This window comes from Callorhinchus milii, unplaced genomic scaffold, assembly GCF_018977255.1.
Source record: "Callorhinchus milii isolate IMCB2004 unplaced genomic scaffold, IMCB_Cmil_1.0 Scaffold4, whole genome shotgun sequence".
In the NCBI taxonomy this organism is placed as follows: Eukaryota; Metazoa; Chordata; class Chondrichthyes; order Chimaeriformes; family Callorhinchidae; genus Callorhinchus; species Callorhinchus milii.
Window position 1 is genome coordinate 25646851 of NW_024704745.1, and position 17908 is coordinate 25664758.

Genomic DNA, 17908 nt, shown 5'->3' on the forward strand with positions numbered 1-17908 from the left:
ATCTCCTGACCTGGGTCAATAGAAAAGTGTGGAAATATTTGCCCCAAATTGTGGGGAGATTTGCGAATTCTGCGTAGAATTGCGGGGGGGCGGGGTTTGCCACATTTTGCAGAAAATTGCAGGGAGTTGATTAGTGCTGTTGAGGTGCCATTTTACTGCCAACCTACATTTTTTTCATTTTATTGAGAAAAACTAAACACAAGGAAATAACATATAACAGATTATTGCAAAAAAAAGTATTATTTCTTTCGCATAAACTATGTGTCCTTTTTTTATGCGGTGGGGACACACCAGCGAGGGTACAGGAGCTTACCGCCTCCTGTCTCTCATGGCCGGTACCGCACACAGACACAAAGACCCAGAGAGAGACACACACACACTCACAGATACACAGAGAGAACTCCACACAAATACTTGCATTGAATTACATACATGCATTCAGTCCAACTGTTCAACAGCACTAGCTACACAGAATCTCAAGAACGTTCCTTAATTTCCCGTAGGTTTATCTTGGCACCTACGTGATTAATCTTTGCCTCAAGCGTGCATTCAGCTGTCACCGCTCTGCACACCAGGTGTTTCACAATGTGTTTACAGTGTTCACAGTGTCTCCTCCACATGAGCCTAATACTCTGAAGTAGCTATAGTGTTCACAATAGGATCTTACCCTTTGCCATCACTTCATTCTAATGCTAATGTTTCATTCTGTACTTATAAATGTGAAACTAAGAATCCTCAAGTATTTTCAAAGTGTTAAGTCGTAGTTTAACACACCAGTACCCATATACACATAGACAGGTTGTACCATTGTACTAGAGAAGAAACTTTCTGAAACTTCAAGATAATTCCAGACTTTCAATATCACTGTAGCTTTCTTTCCCAGATCAAAATGTCAAAGAATGCATAAATTTAACCAACTTTCAGCACACATGCAATATCTCTGAGCTGCCAGAGTTGTGAATATACTGCTTACTTTGTTGCGCAGAGTTGGCTTAATTTCACCTCTCCCACTTCCCGTGGCCTCTAACACAATGTTTGAGCCTGAGAATTTCTGCTCTCCGACACTGTACCTGATCATGGAGATCAGTTTAAAATTCATTTCAGTCAGTATCCTGCATGACAGTACTCATGCTCTGCCTCCAGGATTTCAAACAAAACTCACTTCAGCGTTTGTTCCCAATTTCCAAGAACGTTTCAATATGTTTTTCGAAGTAAACAATGGATCCATTGCAGAGAAGTCAGGGAGCATTTAGTTCAGTTGCCATTCTTAAGTGCTTTTTCATAATCCACTTGATGTGATAATTATTGCATTAAATCTGTTCTAAATGCTAAATTTAGCCACACACAAATTGCCATGACATTGTAGTGAGATACTTTAGTTTATTTCAAAACTGTGCTGTCACAGCATTATCTACACAGAATCTCAAGAACATTCCTTAATTTCCTATCAGTTTATCTTGGCACTTACGTGATTAATCTTTGCCTCAAGCGTGCATTCAGCTGTCACCGCTCTGCACACCAGGTGCTTCACAATGTGTTTACAGGCCTCTGTCTTTCCTGATCCACTTTCCCCACTGTAAAACATGAATAAATCCACTCTAGTGTCATTGGAGCCTTGCGGGGTGGAGGAGAGGGGTTGGAAAGACAACAGGTGCCTAATCTTTTTACTGACATAGCAGAAGAATCTCAGATGAAAGCACACAAAGCATTAGGTTCAATATAGAACAGCTTAATAGGGTGAAAATGTTCAGCAGATTCTTTAACTTCTTCAAGGACATCTGAATATTGAAGTTTCATCAAAATGTCTGCTGGATAATTATAGACACTATGGGCTAAAACTTCCTTTAAGTGCTACATGTTTGGCCATGCACAATTATAATGGAAATCCCATTAAAGGCCAATATTGCCAGAGGTGCCAACTCATATGTAACTCTTGGGTCAAATCTAATGATTTTTCACATTTGTTTTAAAGATACTGGGGATGCGGGGTGGACGAAGGAATTCCGTATGTGTTAATATCACCAGTGACAATATTTTCTCTCTCCCTACTGAAATCAATAGTGCAAATCAATCATGACTCAGCTAACATGCCTAAATGTCTTTAGCTGTGAAATTAATCTGCTTTTATTGCATTTTTAATCACCTTGCTGTCAAGAAAAAAATGAAAGAAAAAAGGAATATTTTGGGAGAAAGGGTTAATGACACAAATCAATCCTATTTTTGGCAGATTGTACCAAGGTATATAAATTTACCAACAATTAGTCATAAGTACCTGGGGTTTCCATGAAGACCCAAGTCATGTTTATATATATGAAGAATGCAACTTTCTTTGGTGTCTACTTACTATTTATCTCATCTATAATCTATAACGGATTCATATTTCCTCATTTTCAAATGTTCTCTCTTCCCTCCTGAATGGAATACACTTCTGCTGAAGTATATTGACAATGTTTGATATGTAAGCCTGGACAGTGAGGATTGGCAAGTTCTGAGAAGGTACAGGGAGCATGCAGCTCAACCTACCTCTGCTCCCCTGAAATACACATACAGACATTTCAGCTGGTGCCAATGATGGAGAACATGAGCCCTGGCTGATATTTCCCTTCCGAGCCCAGGGGAACTTAAAACTAATTGTAGCACCTCAACTGCTAGCCAAGTTGAGGTTAGCTAACTCAAATTAACAACTGAACCTCAGACCTCCTGATCTGTGTGGCTTGGCAGCAGCTTTATCGACTGAGCCATCAGTGTTCTGGACTTGTTTTATGAGGAGATATATCTTTCCTCTACTTCTAGAAATACACATTCTTAAACTACAATAAATGTATTTTAATTGTAGAACAGTAAGACAAGATACCACAGCTACAAGAGAGCTCCCACTAACACATAACAAAACCCAGATAAACAATAGTGAATAAATTCTACAGATTTTATACCTTGTCAGGGGCTACAGTTAATCATTGCATTTCGTTTTGAATGTTACAAAACTAAAATGTTCAGTCACATACGTCTCCAAAGTTGTGAGTGACTAGAAAGGAAAATGATGGGCAAACAGAAGGAAAAAAAATATTTTGTTCAAAGTGCAGAATGCTGGAGGCTATCATACATACTAAGAGGGGCATTTAATGTACCTGAGGATGAAGCACTGCGACCTCTTTTCCTGCAACATCATGTGATAGGCTTTTTCAGCACAGGAAAAGATGTGTGGTGGGAGGGAAGAGCACAGCCTCCCTGTGTTGCTCAGATAAAGCTGAGTGACCTGAAAAAAAATTAGATGTCATTGATTATTCTGAATTTGTTCTTCTACCATTAGCAGCATACGCTGGTCCTAACAAAATAAGGAGAAAGGCAAACTACAACTGAAATGTATCTAGAGAGGCTGGACAGATGCTTTTATTGAAAAATGTCACTTTGAGCTAATGGGCCAAATGGGTCTTCTTCATCCAAACCTCTCTTGCAATCTTGTCAAATATGGACCTTGGCTGGTGAGCACATTGAACTTTCTGCTGATCATATTTACAGATCTTAGTTTTGTGAAACCTATTATAAATTCATGAGCCAGTGAAGAATAAAATGGTCTCGAATCTGGACACGTATTTAATATTCTTTTGTGTAGCTGAACAGAATGTCATTAGAGGGTAATCAATGACTGGAACAGGTTGCCAGGAAAAGATTGTGAAAGCCAAGACACTAGACCATTTTAAAAGCAACTAACAGCGATGAGGTTGGGCAGGTGTTCTGGAGGGATTAAATAGGGTGTGCTGAACGACCTTCTTCATCCAGAGTAATTTTGTGATGTTGTGATAAGGATGCTGAGAAGAAATGGTGCTGGAGCTGAATTGACTCCAAGCCAATATGTTTGGCAACAGAATGTCAGAAACAAGCCAGCCCTCTGTGGCATCCTTAGTAATCCAGTTCCTGAGCCAGGCAGGTCTAGAGTATTCCAGGGCACAGTTGATAACAGACCAGCCAGCCTGGCTCATCAGCAGGACTTGGCAGGGCAGACCAGTTACTGAGGGTAGGGATTCTTCCCACTCAGATCTTGTTAACCCCGCAAGCCAAAGGACTAACAGTGGTCCTAACTGGACAAGTAGTGGGAAAGCTTGCCAAACAATGCTTTCAATAGCAAGCAATGTTATTTTAGTTGGTTAGACTCCAGCAGTACCCCAATGCACATTCTGGGGTCCAAACCTTTGCTAACCTTCAAGTAATATTCTCCGGAATTAGATAAGTAAGATGTGTCCCTCCAGGGAGAGAGTGTGCATTCCATCCCAATAAATATCTCAGGAATTTCCATGTAGAAATGTATGGAACTCTCAGTTTGGTCTGCGTGTATCAGATGCCTGGCTGAAAAAAAATGAAATCCAACCAAAATGTGAACAAAATAATTCCACTTAGGGACATTTTGTCTGCTCTCTCTAAATGCTAGGCTTAAAATTGTCTCTTCAGTTGACTTGGAAGTGATGGATATAGATCTTCTTACAGCACAACTTTGATGCTGTGAATTAATGCAGCCTGCAAGTCTAATAAGGGATAATAACACTTTATAGTGCAGACAAACTACATGAGTTCAGTAATAAAAGGCTTTCAGCTAAATCCATCTTTAGTAGTCAGCGGGTTGTTAGAAGTAAAGAATATGAGGAGAATACAATGTTTAATCAATAAACTGAGAATTTATTGAACACTGAGTAGAGTGGAATGAAGAAGGCTCTTTGAACTTTTATATTGTAGCTTGCTGCTCAACTGAACAATCTATACTTTAATGCACTGAATAGTTCCTGTTGCTTTATGTTAAATGGACAAACTTTTAGATGGATAAACAATTAGCTGTTCCTGACCCTGATAAAGATTCACCACAGTCTACCTACAGTTTTATATTTGAAGTCATGCATTGTTTCACAGACATCAATATGGATTTGAGTAGCATCTCATTTAAAGCGACTCTGCCTTCATTACTGGGACGGAAGAAGAGACTTCACAGTGTTGCAAATTAAATCATCTAATCTATTATTTAGAAAATAAATTAAACTGGAGCTCTGTGGAGTCATGTAGCTCAGTGGTTAGAGCACTCGCCTTGCAAGCGAGAAACCTGGGTTCAATTCTCGGCAGGGCGAAACCTTGAGCAAGTTTCCTTACTCCACACGCCTAATAATAATCCCTCCAAAAACAAAAACAATAATAAGTTGGTCATTTTCAATCCACGACTGTTTATGGGACACTGCTGTGCGCAATTGGCTGCCATGTTTCGCCCACAAATATACGGTCAATTCACTTTACAGTCTATTCTGTGAAACGCTTTGAGACGTCGAGAAGACGTGAAAAGCGCTATATCAAATGCAAGGATTATTATTATTGTTATTATATCAAAAGCAAGGATTTTCATTATTATTACCCTTTAACAATGGAGTCCTGTGGCTCAGTGGTTAGAGCACTCGCTTTGCAAGCGAGAGACCTGAGTTCAATTCCAGGCAGGGCGAAACCTTGGGCAAGTTTCCTTACTCCACACGCCTAATAATAATCCCTCCAAAAACCAAAAACAATAATAAATTGGTCATTTTCAATCTACGACTGTTTGTGGGACATTGCTGTGCGCAATTGGCTGCCGCGTTCGCCCACAAATATACAGTCAATTTACTTTACAGTGTGTTCTGTGAAGCGCTTTGGGACGTCCTCCTGACGTGAAAAGCGCTATATCAAATGCAAGGATTATTATTATTATTAACAATAGAGTTCCAAGAGTAATAATCCGATCAAAAAATAAAATATAAAACATAATAATACTTTGGTCACTCAAACCATCATTCAAGGATTATTATTATTTAGACTGACAACTACATCATATTTGGGACAGAGAGCCAAATAGATAACAAAAGGGATCAAATGCAAGGATTATTATTATTATGAGGGACATGCAGAAGGCCGAAGCCAGTCGAACGGAGGCAGCAGGTTAGTGGGTTTGGGAGTAAGCAGGTTGGAGGGGTAGAGAGGTGCCAGAGCAAGAAGGGATTTCAAAACGAGTATGAGGATCTTGAAATCGATCTATTTGGCGATAGGGAGCCAATGAAGCCTGGCTTGAACTGGTGTGATGGGAGTACGGAGTTTAGGCATGTCCCCTGCCCTATCTGCCCCATCGGCAGACAGACTTTCAAGCCATTCTGCCCCTGCTCTCTGGAACTCCAGCCCAGAGTCCCACCGACTCATGCGCTCCCTCCTCTTTTTCAAATTACTTCTCAAAATGTATCTTTTATACTGTGCTTTTGGTCATCTTTCCCCTGCACAGCCTCTTGGCTGCCACTGTGAATGTACTTTGGGACGTCCTCTTGATGTGAAAGGCACCATATAAATTGTACTGTATTATCCTTAAATTTACTGTAACTTCATTTAACACTAGCCAGGACCATATAATGCCACAGAAAGGAATAAAGAAAAATAGTGAAGAGAAATAGTCATTTTATTATTCTGCTAGAGACATATGGTGTGCACCGCTGTGGCTTTTTTTAGTCTGCAAACAATGCAGTCATTGGCCCAAGATGTGCTTGTTCAGCCCTGGAATAGAGTCTGACATCATACTTCAACAAGGGTTGAAATCCCCGCATTATAAGCTGAGTAACTGTTAAACTGTTATAAGATGTATTCACAAACAGCACTGCTCTGATGTCTTGCTGTTCTATTGTTGCCAATAAACGTAATAGGGACCACTTTGTTTGTTCAGCAACCTATCAAATTCAATACGTCAAGTAACCTCCTGGGGCACAACTTTCCAAACTCAACACTGTTCCCTATGTGTTCTTTGAGTGAGGCCGATTTCCATGATGCTTTCAAAATAAGGGTCCACATGCTGCTTTCCAAAGGATTAAAATTGCATTGTGTAGCTGCCATAAGGATTTGATTGCTCCATAATGAGGCTATTTTAGCTTTCCAGACTGCCTTGCTACCCCTTGTGAATGTAAAAGACCAGGTCCTTCCATTCCATGCAAAATCCACTTGAAGGAAATTATCAGTAAGCAGCGTTGTAAATCCAATTGTAACAGAACCTGCAAACCTCTTCCTTTCTAATTTACAATGTTGAAGCATGCTGCTGGGTGGGTATTGACTGTGTGCCCTGTTTTTAATGCAGTTTGACAGATCTTTAACTGCATTTGTTTCTCAAACAGTATTGGACACTCACTTTTGCCTGGGTGTAATAAATGATTTAATTTTGAAAATGCTCTTTGGATCAAAAATTTGATAGGCTTCTTTCAGATCAGTGAATCAAATAATTCTGTGTAACTTGAAATGCTACTAAAAAACATACATGCAGAGCTTCAAATGTGACATTCACAAACTAGATTGAATTTTGCTGATTGCAGCCCCAGGTTTGTGAATATCAGATCACAAAATTCACAAAAGAATGAATTGTGGATCCTACTGAGCAAGATAAGGCCAGCAAGCAAAAAAAAGGGCCTTCATTAATCTTTGCTAACAACATGGCACTTAATAATGCAAAAATTATTACAGTACACCATTCAAAAATTGTTACAAAACTTTTGCTAGGATGTGCTCCAACTTTTGCTCCATCCCCCAGTGCCTTCGCCTTGCTTCCTCCCTTTCCTCCTTCAAGGTCGGTCTCAAGACCTTTCTCTTTGACCGTGCCTTCAGCTCCCCTCTTGACTCTCTACCCCCTCCTCGCTCCCTCCTTCCCTCCCCTCACCCTGACCATTTCCCCCCTGCTCGGGTCCTGACCCAACTGTCCAGCGCCTTGGGACCTCCTCCCGACGTGAAAGGCGCTCTATAAATGAAATCTTGTTGTTGTTGTTTTAATTTATAGGAAACTAACTGAATTAAGTTGTTTTCCTCAATTATTTACTGAAATTTTCCTCCAATGACAGCAGATAGGAGCACAGCGGGTGAATAAAAATCCAAGGTAGTGGCTGATATGGCATTAGGAGCTGTATGGAGACAAAGCAGACGACAGTTGTATCAGCTCTGTTGAGAGTGATAATAATGAAGGAATGGATGCAGTGATATAGTGTTCTATCATTGTACTGAAATTTCTCAAGCGTTTCACAGCATTTAATGTAAAGTGTAGTGACTGTGAATTTGTAGGCAAACACAGCAGCCAATTTGAACACAGCAATGTCCCACAAAAAGCCATGAAGTGACTGACCAATTTTATTTGGTGGATTGTTCACTAAAACACCAGGATAACCTTTTTGAATGATGCCATAGGGTTGTTAATATCCACCAGGACAGACTGATGAGACTTCAATTTAGCTTCTGATTTGAACGATGGTGCTTCTGACATTCTATCACTTCCAAGCAATGAATTGCAATATCAGGCTAGATTATGAGTTGAAATTCCCATCATGCAGGCAATTTCACCCATGTAACTTTTTCAATTGATGGATGACCATTAACAAAAGTATAAAAGGGAAATCAATTTTACTCCTCATTCAATGAGTAGTTTTAAGTCAATGTGAATTAGTTCCTACAAAGTTGGTTAGTTTCTAGGTTATGTCTAGCAGATATAACTAGAAGTCAAATGAAGTTCCTCTGCCCAATTTTTTCTGTAATAAAGAATTCCCTTGTTCCTAGGTTTTATTTTGACTTGTAAATTATTTGTGATTCAATACAATTTCATTGCAACTTTTGAATTCAGGAACAACCACAGCCGTGGTGGCCACAAGATGGCATCATAAGATCAAGTGATCAAGTTTCAGGTTTGGACCAGCAGGTTTTAGTGCTCCACTGAATGACTCCCAACATCCCTGTGTCTTGTGATGATGGGGCTAATCAGAGTCATTGTTAAACAGTAATTACTTGCAGCAGCTACTAAAAGATTCAGGAAAGCTCTTTTCCTTTTGGACTGACTCTCTATCTCTCAATGAAGTAAGGTGCAGCCTCGCCATAATCTGATGGTTTGGATCCATAAAATTGCATCCCACATTGAGCAAAGCACAATAGTAGGTATGAATGTGCCCACACGCAACAGCTGGTGAGCTAAAGGAAAATGGTTGACTCTTGGGTCATTGGGTTAACCCAACATCATTTTCCTTTTTCTGTACATAAGCAAAGTGAAAAGTGAAAATCCACCCTCTTTGAATTATGTGGTGCAATGGCACACTCTAACGTATAATTTCATAATTTTATATATTAGGATTTTGTGGACAGCATTATTTGCTATTCAGCAGAGAATCCATAATCCTGATGTGCCCTCACTTTCTGGGAAATATAATTTACTTGACAGAAATCAGTTTCTATCTTACAATCCTATGAAATGCAAATGCAGAGCTGGAGGGCCTGGGTTCTGCTTAAGTACTCCGAGAAGCTACCTGCGTAAAGGGTGCTATATAAATGCAAATAGTTGTTGTTGTTGTTCGCGTCATTGGAGGCGCTGTCCTTCAGATGAGACGGTAAATCAGAGCCCCGTCTCCCTACCCAGGTGGTCATTAAGGATCCCATAATGTTACTTGAAAAAGAGAAGGGAGTTTTTCCTGATGTCCTTGTAAACCAAAAAATGATCATTTACTTCTTGGCTGTTTGTGGGTCATTGCGTATAAAATTGACCTTTGTGTTCACCTATACATATGAAGCCATAACGACACTGTACAATAAACACTCGTGAAGCACTATGAGATGTTTCAACATAATATGGCATGATATCAAATGCAAGGATTTTTATTAGTTATTTGAGAAATCTTCCTACATCACTGCAAGAGCAGGACTATTGGCTCAATACATGAGGAAAGTAAAGAGGCAGTACCATAAAGGATGATTTTCTGAAAGGGGAACACGTGGGGTTGTGGGGCGATGTAGGAATACTTACCATTGGCTACATTAATAGATATATTTAAAAATTTATGGTATCTATCATGTAAAAAGAAAATATGGGAATATAATAGTGTAGGAAGCATGCATTATTCAGTTGATTTGTCACAAGAAATACAGGACAATCCTGTTATACACTAATTCGGCGTTTCAGGGCCACCATTATAACAAATCTATGAAAAAGAATGGCCACAGTCCAACTTTTGCGTCATGAGGTCGCTGACGTCACTTCTGGTGTGGACTAGTTTCATGTACAGACATGCATTGGCAGGAAGCTGACTGATCTGTATAGGAAACAGAAAGTAACTGCACTTTTGGCTACTATAGTTCCACAGGGTATCCATATGATAATTCAATTCACTCTCTAGCAACGAGCTTAATAAAAGGCCGTCCTGTTGTAACCTCCAAGAAACTCAACCTAATTTATTTTATAAGTAATTAAATCTTATGTAAAATAAAACATCTAGAAACCAATACCTCTCTCTATGGATTTGTAATTATTTGAACATCCTGAAGTAAATACATAGACACTCAAGATAATATTATAATTGAGTTGCATCCACAAATGTGCATTGTCGGAACATGAAGAGAAAGAAAACCTCCTGATAATACTGAGGATTTCTGAGTATGCTTTGTCTTATCTTTTTCCAAGCTAGCATGTTGCAAAAAATAGTAATAACAATAATCCTTGCATTTGATAAAGCGCTTTATCAAGTTGTCGAGACATCTCAAAGCTTCACAGGATATAGTGTAAAGTAGATTGACTTGACTCCAGGACCACTGCTGTCCTGACAAAATGTCTGACAGACATCAAGTCCTGGATGAGAGCTAACTTTCTTCAGTTGAACATCAACAAGACCGAGACTCTCCTGATTGGCTCCCGTCAGTGTCTCCTCACCTCAGGCGCTGACAGCATCACCATCCATGGTTGGACACTCCACCTTGCTAAGCCAGTCTGGAACCTTGGGGTCTTGTTTGACCCTCAACTATCCTTTCTACCTGACATCTGCGTCATGACCCACTCTGCCTTACCCCACCTCCGCAATATCGCCCGACTCCGCCACTGTCTCACACCGCAGATCGCCCAAATCCTCATACATGCTTTCATTGCATCGAGGCTCGACAATGCAAACTCACTGCTTGTCGGCCTCCCCAACTCCTCCCTCCACAGGCTGCAGATCATCCAGAACTCTGCAACCCATGTCCGTGACCCTATCACCCCCATCCTCGCTCAACTCCACTGGCTTCCCATCACACAGAGGATGCAGTTCAAGATCTCTTGCTCTCCCCTACCTCTGAGACCTCCTAACCCCCTACCACCCTATTCGCTCCCTCCACTCAGCGGGCTCTGGCCTGCTTCACTTACCCCGCCTCGCTCGCCTCACTATTCGCGGGCAGGCTTTCCACCACTCTGCCCCCACGCGCTGGAATTCCATCCCGCAATCCCACCGCCTTGACCTCTCCCTCGACACCTTCAAGACCCATTTCATCTTTGACCGTGCTTTCGATTTCTCTGGTCCCTCCCTGCCCTCCACCCTCCCACAGCCCGATCCCCAGCTCAGGTCCGTAACTCTGTCTGTCCAGTGCCTTGGGATGTCCCCCGACGTGAAAGGGGCTTTACAAATGTAATTTTGTTGTTGTTGTGTATTTTGTGGATGAAACATTGCAGCCTGTTTGTGCACAGTGAGTAACCAATTTTTTATTTGGGGAATTTGTTGGCCAGGAAAACAGGAAAAACTCTGTTCTCTCTTCAAATAGTGCCATAGGATCTTCAAGGTCCACCTGAACAGGCAGACGGGACCTCATTTAATTCAGCCTCAACCGAAGGATAGTACCTCTGACAATACATCACATGCCAGCAATGGATTGGAGAGTCAGCTTAGACTATGTGATTCCAATTCCCAATGAGGGGCTTGAACCCACAACCTTCAGGCTCAGAGGCGAGAGTAACATTGTAACATGCTGACATCTATAGTTTGTACAATGAAACACAATAAAACAAGCTCCATCCAACCTGGCGACTTTGCATTCAGTCAGCCTCTTGTTTGTTATGATCAAACTAATTTGTCAAGAATTCCAAAGTGTAAAGAAATATGATTAATAAGAAAAATAAACTTACCATAGCAGAATACATTGGCAGTTCTTTGTATGGATTTACCATCAACAAAATGTGTCCGATGTAAGTCTGCAAGAATATAGTTACATGGTCAAACTATAGTAAATTGATGGATATTTATATGAATGCAGATGACTACCTATACAGGTAATGCCAGAATGTAAGTTAATAGGTTGATTACTAAGCTTTTTACAAAGTAAAAAATTCCTTCAGAATGCAATTCTAAAATGCTGTGACCTTTCATTAAAAGGGGGCATTGTGATTAAAAATGGGGTTAATAAAATAACATAGAATGCAGATACAACAAAAATAATTCAAGCTATCCAACTTCTGTCATTCAAAACCTTAGCTGATTGTATGTGTTCTTTTCCTAAATAATACTCATATCACCCTGCAGAAGTGGTATAAGTAGGGATATTTCAAATGTAAACAAATGCTTGTCTGTTAGGTATAAAATGCAATGCCAAAATGGCAGTGCATTGGAATTAAAAGAGCTGTCAAAATAAACTGGTAAAACATGCTCAATAGGCTGAAAGGCCTTCCCTTGTTTTTTGTTTTCCTATATCACACCAGCAATAATAAAAAAATGCGTTTGTTATAATGCTGTTCACATTTAGAGGACATCTCAAAGTGCTTCACAGAATACACTGTAAAGTCTAGTGACTGTGTACTTTATAGTCAATTGTGGCAGCCAATCTGCGTATACCACTCTTCCAAGGTAGTAAAATTACTCAACAGAAAATCAACAAAAAAGTCAGTAAATATACCAACAATTAGACAATAATATTTCCCAGAGCTCTTTTGACTGTGATTAGAAAAAGTTGCCTAAGATGTACCCAAATCGGGGATTGGAAGGCATGAGGCATAAGAACAATGCACACGGATTTGATGTTTATATTCAATGACAGAATTTGATTTCAATGTTTGTCAACCCCAAAAATATATAGGTTGGCAAACAATTCTTTCTTTACGAAAGCTCAATCTGTTTTGCTTATTAAACCTCAAGTATCATAAAAGGCTTAACATTTTAAATGGTATAATCCACAATTCGTGTGACTCACCACCCTAGTTATCCTAAAATTAAAGCAATAATAAAAATAGATTCATAATTTCACTACAGTCAAAGAAACAACAACAACAAAATTACATTTATAGAGCACCTTTCACGTCGGGAGGACGTCCCAAAGCGCTGAACAAAGGAAAGAATGTACAGTATAATTGCGTAATTAAGCACTCTGAGACGCTACCCTGCATTAAGGGCGTTATATAAGTGCAAGTTGTTGTTGTCATAAGTCAATTTGCTCTCTATCTTATTGAAGTTGTTAAACCTGCACTATGTTTAATTGCAATTTGCATTTCTCGCATTATTATTGGGCAGGCAGCTTGATTCAACCACTAGATCACAGATCATGCCATCTATCACTTATGTCTCCTTATCAGCCAATTCAAAGGAGCCACATTGAAGTTTATGAGACTATGAAGGGTTGTTGACAAAGTTGTTTCATCCAAATAATTCATTTACTACAACTATGGGACACCATTTAAAAATGACCAAGAAGGGTATAAGAAAGCAATGAAGATCTGGAGTCAGACTTCTCTTGGATCACTTTTAAGATCCAGGATTGACAGATAGGGATATAATAAGAAACAGGTAAGTGAATTTCAGACTCATTAAAAAGGGTTGTCCAGCTATTTTTGGCTAAATGCATTTTCTATTTCTTAAATTTCTTTTAATTTCATACAACATCCTAGAGCTGCAGGATTCCTTCCTGGCAGCCATAGCTACATGTATTTGGTCCAGTTTCATAATTTGCAGTTTCTAATTATTTTCATTATTTTGTTTGCTTTATTGTTGTCTAATCTATACTATATAAAGACATAATGTCTGTGTATCTGTTCCTCCGCCAAGAACTCAATAACCGATTGACGGAGAGACATGATTTATACCTCATCGGAAAGGTCTTGCATGGGGGAGTGTCATGAGCATATTTTTTCAGGGATCTCATATCATTGATGAGCTATGATCTAAACAAGCTCATCACACATGTAAGGCAGTTACATGTACGCTGCCCTGGGCTGGGCGGCACCATGTTGGAGTTGGGCTGGTGGCGGGTGATGGTTGGCTCAGTAAAACCATAGGGTTTCCAGGTTCCTCCACGTCACAGCCTAGCAGGACTAGCTGGGGAGGGTGAAGCCTGGGGCTCGAGTTTGGGTCTCACCTGGGGCTGGGATTTAGCCCCACCCCCTCAGGAGTTTAGCTCCTCTCCCTCTCCCTCCCTTATGTATTTCATTTTATATAATATCTTCTATACTAATAAAGACAGAATGTCTGTCTGTGTGTCAATCTACATATTGGATCCTTTGGTTGCAAGCAAAGCTGCAGCGGGTACAGCTAGTCTACAATAATACAATATTCAAGCATGGAGGTAATGATGATTTAAGAATCGGGGTTCCTCAGGAATTCAGATTTAAACTACAATCAACATTTCCTGTCTAATTCACAAACAGATGTGGGCAAAAATCAGCTGGGATTTCTCTCCGACTCGAGAAGTTGTGTTAAGAGTTGTACTTTAATTCCCAACTTGGCAGTTGTCTTCCTATGAGAGCCATGGAAATAAAAAGGCAGCAGCAAGCTGATTAAGAGGGATGCCTCCTTAAGATAAGGGTGGTTGCAAAGTAATTTAATATGATTTCCATAATCTTTTTATTTGAGGTTTGAGACAATCTTTTAACCTAATATATCAGGAAGCTGCCTGATATGTCTAGACTAATTGATTGTCTCAAAATAGGATGAATATTATTTGTATGCATTTTGTGATGAATTCATTTTCAAGGCGAAAGATGGATTGTTGTTTTAATGGTCGGTCTTAAGCCTTTGACAAATAAACTGTGATTACATTTCATTATTGCTCTAAATATTACCTGTACATTCATTGACACTTTCCACAGAATTGTGATATTATAAACAAACAATTAAAAAAAGAAATAACCACGAAGGCAGGGAGATTGCAGACTTGTTAGCTGCAATGTTGTTCTCCTCAAGTCACTTTGAGCTAATATCATTTGGCATGAATCTAATTCCCAGTGCTGACCTGAAAACATTTGATTTTCAGTTTTTAGTGGTAGGTTTTATAACAGACTTTACTGGTAGTGTGCAAATTTATGCCAAGTCCCCAAATACCTGAGAGTGTTGAAACAGTCCCAAGTGAGTTTCAAGGCTTTGAGCACAATCCTCACATAACAGAAATATTCAACATGATATTGTCTACAGATCTGACACAGACTTACATATATCTGATTATTGCTGAACCGTTTCTGAATCTCATAGAGCAGACTGCTATCCGTCAATTCACTCAAAGTAGACAGGTCATCATTGGGTGCAGGAGGAATCAACTTCACCTGGAATCAGCGTGCAAAGAGAGAAAACAACCCACATTAAATTCACAATAGAGACCATTCCCAGTGCTGGGATAGTGTTGCTCTGCAGGAATATAACTATGCTCCTAATCCTCGTCATCTTAATTGTGAAACCAGTTTTCAGTAAATTCTTTAAGGAACTACAGTAGCACATGGTACTGGTTGATGCTGAATTAGCTGATATCTTGGCAGTGTAAATACCTACAACATTTGGGTTTGGTAAGAAAAAGATCAGCCAACAATCTAAACAACTCACATTTATATTGCCCCTGCAAACAGTGTAGCGTCTTGGGAAAGCTTACAACATTTGCATTTGAAAAACATTTTCGAGTAAGAATCTAACCACTGTCTCCCATGTTTAAATCCATTATGTTCTTAGTTAATAATTAATAAGGTATAATTTCATTCTCTTATTCTTAAACTGCCATTTTTGAAAATAATATGCTTCTAGTATGAATCAATTTGCTTTGACATACAACCACAGGCCTAAAAACTGCACTCAGGTCTATTTAAACTGTCAGCACTTGATATTGTCAGTAATTGTTGAGGATGAAGACTAAATACACCGGAGTATTTAAAAGTGAGTCAGCTCCAATAGAAGGTTTCATTGTGAGACACCTCACAATAACTGTAACAATGGATCCCTAAAGGAGCTCTCGCAACTATTGGGTATGTTTATGAACCAGTCATGAACTTCAATCAATAATATAATAATGCTTGAATCATTTTTATTAATTGAGGTTCATGACTGATTTATAAACACGCTAAATTGTTTGTTTTGATAACTACAGCGTATATTTATATATACTTAGTTTTATTCATAGATATTTAAAAAATGGCAGTACCTATTCTTACAATGTTTGATACAATGGCAATCTCCTAATATGAATCACAACTATTTGAAAGTGTCTGTTTCTCGCAGAAATATACAGAATGCGATGTAAAGCACCACTTGGTAAAATCCTTGAATCAGGGCTCGGGAGAAGAAGGAATTACCAATTCTTCACCTGAAAATAGCACAACAATAATTGTAAAACATTGAAGTTAAAAAAGATTCTTGTGGCATAGTGGTTAGTGCACTCGCCTCACAAGCTAAAGGTCACGGGATCGATTTCCGGGCTGGAGTGAAACCTTAGACAAGTTTCCTTACTCCACACGCCTGTTTACCTAGCAGTAAGTGGGAACCCAGTTGTTAGTCGATTGGCAGATCGCTTTCCAGGGGTAAAATAATCCCTCCCAAAAATTTTGGTCGCTCAATTCACGAATGTTCGTGGGACACTGCTGTGTGCAATTGGCTGGCATGTTTTGCCCACAAAATACACAGTCAATCCGCTTTACAATATATTTTGTGAAGCGCTTTGAGATGTCTCAATGATATAAGGCTCTATATCAACCGCAAGGATTATTATTAAGGATTATCATGAAGATCTGTTCCAGTGGCTATGGGGTGAAATTTGTGATGTTTCATATTGAGTTCCTTGTTATAACTGATGGTATTAATTATAAAATATATTTGTGGTATTACAATGAAATGTTCAAATTTACCTATAACGACTCAAAAAGCAAACCTTGTTACTGTTAAAAATTCAAATTGAAGATTATTCAGAAAATGTTGGTAAAAACTCTGAAGCTGTGCTGTGTTAATAGCTGTGAATTTCACTCCTTTTACAGCTCCTCAGAGAGACATGGACACAGGTTGGATCACCATTGGTAACTATTGAATGATATGATCATAAGTTGACAGTTATTATCAGTGATAAAATTTCACATTATGTTGAGTCAATAAGCCATTTAGTAATTATCACTTCAAATTTGTTATGAAATTTCCCCCATTATCTCATTTAGATTATAGCTTTCAACATGTCATTGGACTTACACAGAAGAAATAAAAGGATAGATGTTTGGCGAGTAGGAGTATTAAGGGTATGGTAACATAGAAGGGCATTTGGATTAAAGGTTCTAATAAACTGGTGGAACAGGCTTGATATTCTGATTGGCCTCCTCCTGCTCCAGTTTAACTATGTCCTTATATCTTCCCTCTGCCCTATATTTTACACTTTCTGAAAGCTAGTGTTTAAATTTTAGAATACTAGTTGCTGAGCAAATCTTGATCTGTTACATCAGCTCCTGTATATTTTTAGTTGATAAACTAGATTACAGATAATGTTTTGAATTGACTTTTCAATTTTCCATTGCCTCTGTGGAATACATTGAGAGAATCGTTTTATGAGCTAATGTTTTCTTCTGATTTGTTCTCTTCAAAACTGTTCCCATTAAGTGGTACATGCTGTATTATTTGTTGGGTTATTCGAACTATTACCAGCCCTGAGGAACTCATTATCCTCTTGTTCTTCACTCGGCCAGGGATAATCAAAATAACTGGATAACATGATTGCTGGAGCAATGAATTATAAGATTTTGATAGGATTTGTGGAACAAGAAACACATTTAGATATAAAGCCAAAATCATCAGCAATGCTATTTATTGTAGGAAAATAGAGCAAAAACAAAATATAGTTTGGTCCATAAAGCATTATTTTTCTATATATACCCTACATACACTAACCCTAC

The 17908-nt window shown here is 39.1% G+C and overlaps 1 protein-coding gene across 1 annotated transcript in view; it reads right to left on the minus strand.

The window, feature by feature from the left end:
• Window positions 1-17908, minus strand: part of myo16 (myosin XVI) — a 247081-nt gene that overhangs the window by 122607 nt on the left and 106566 nt on the right. The window contains exons 11-14 of the mRNA XM_042334636.1: window positions 15209-15319; window positions 11924-11989; window positions 3129-3256; window positions 1469-1574 (exon numbers count right to left, since the gene is read on the minus strand). Coding sequence (XP_042190570.1) covers window positions 1469-1574; window positions 3129-3256; window positions 11924-11989; window positions 15209-15319 — 411 coding nt within the window. The remainder of the gene's footprint in view (window positions 1-1468; window positions 1575-3128; window positions 3257-11923; window positions 11990-15208; window positions 15320-17908) is intronic.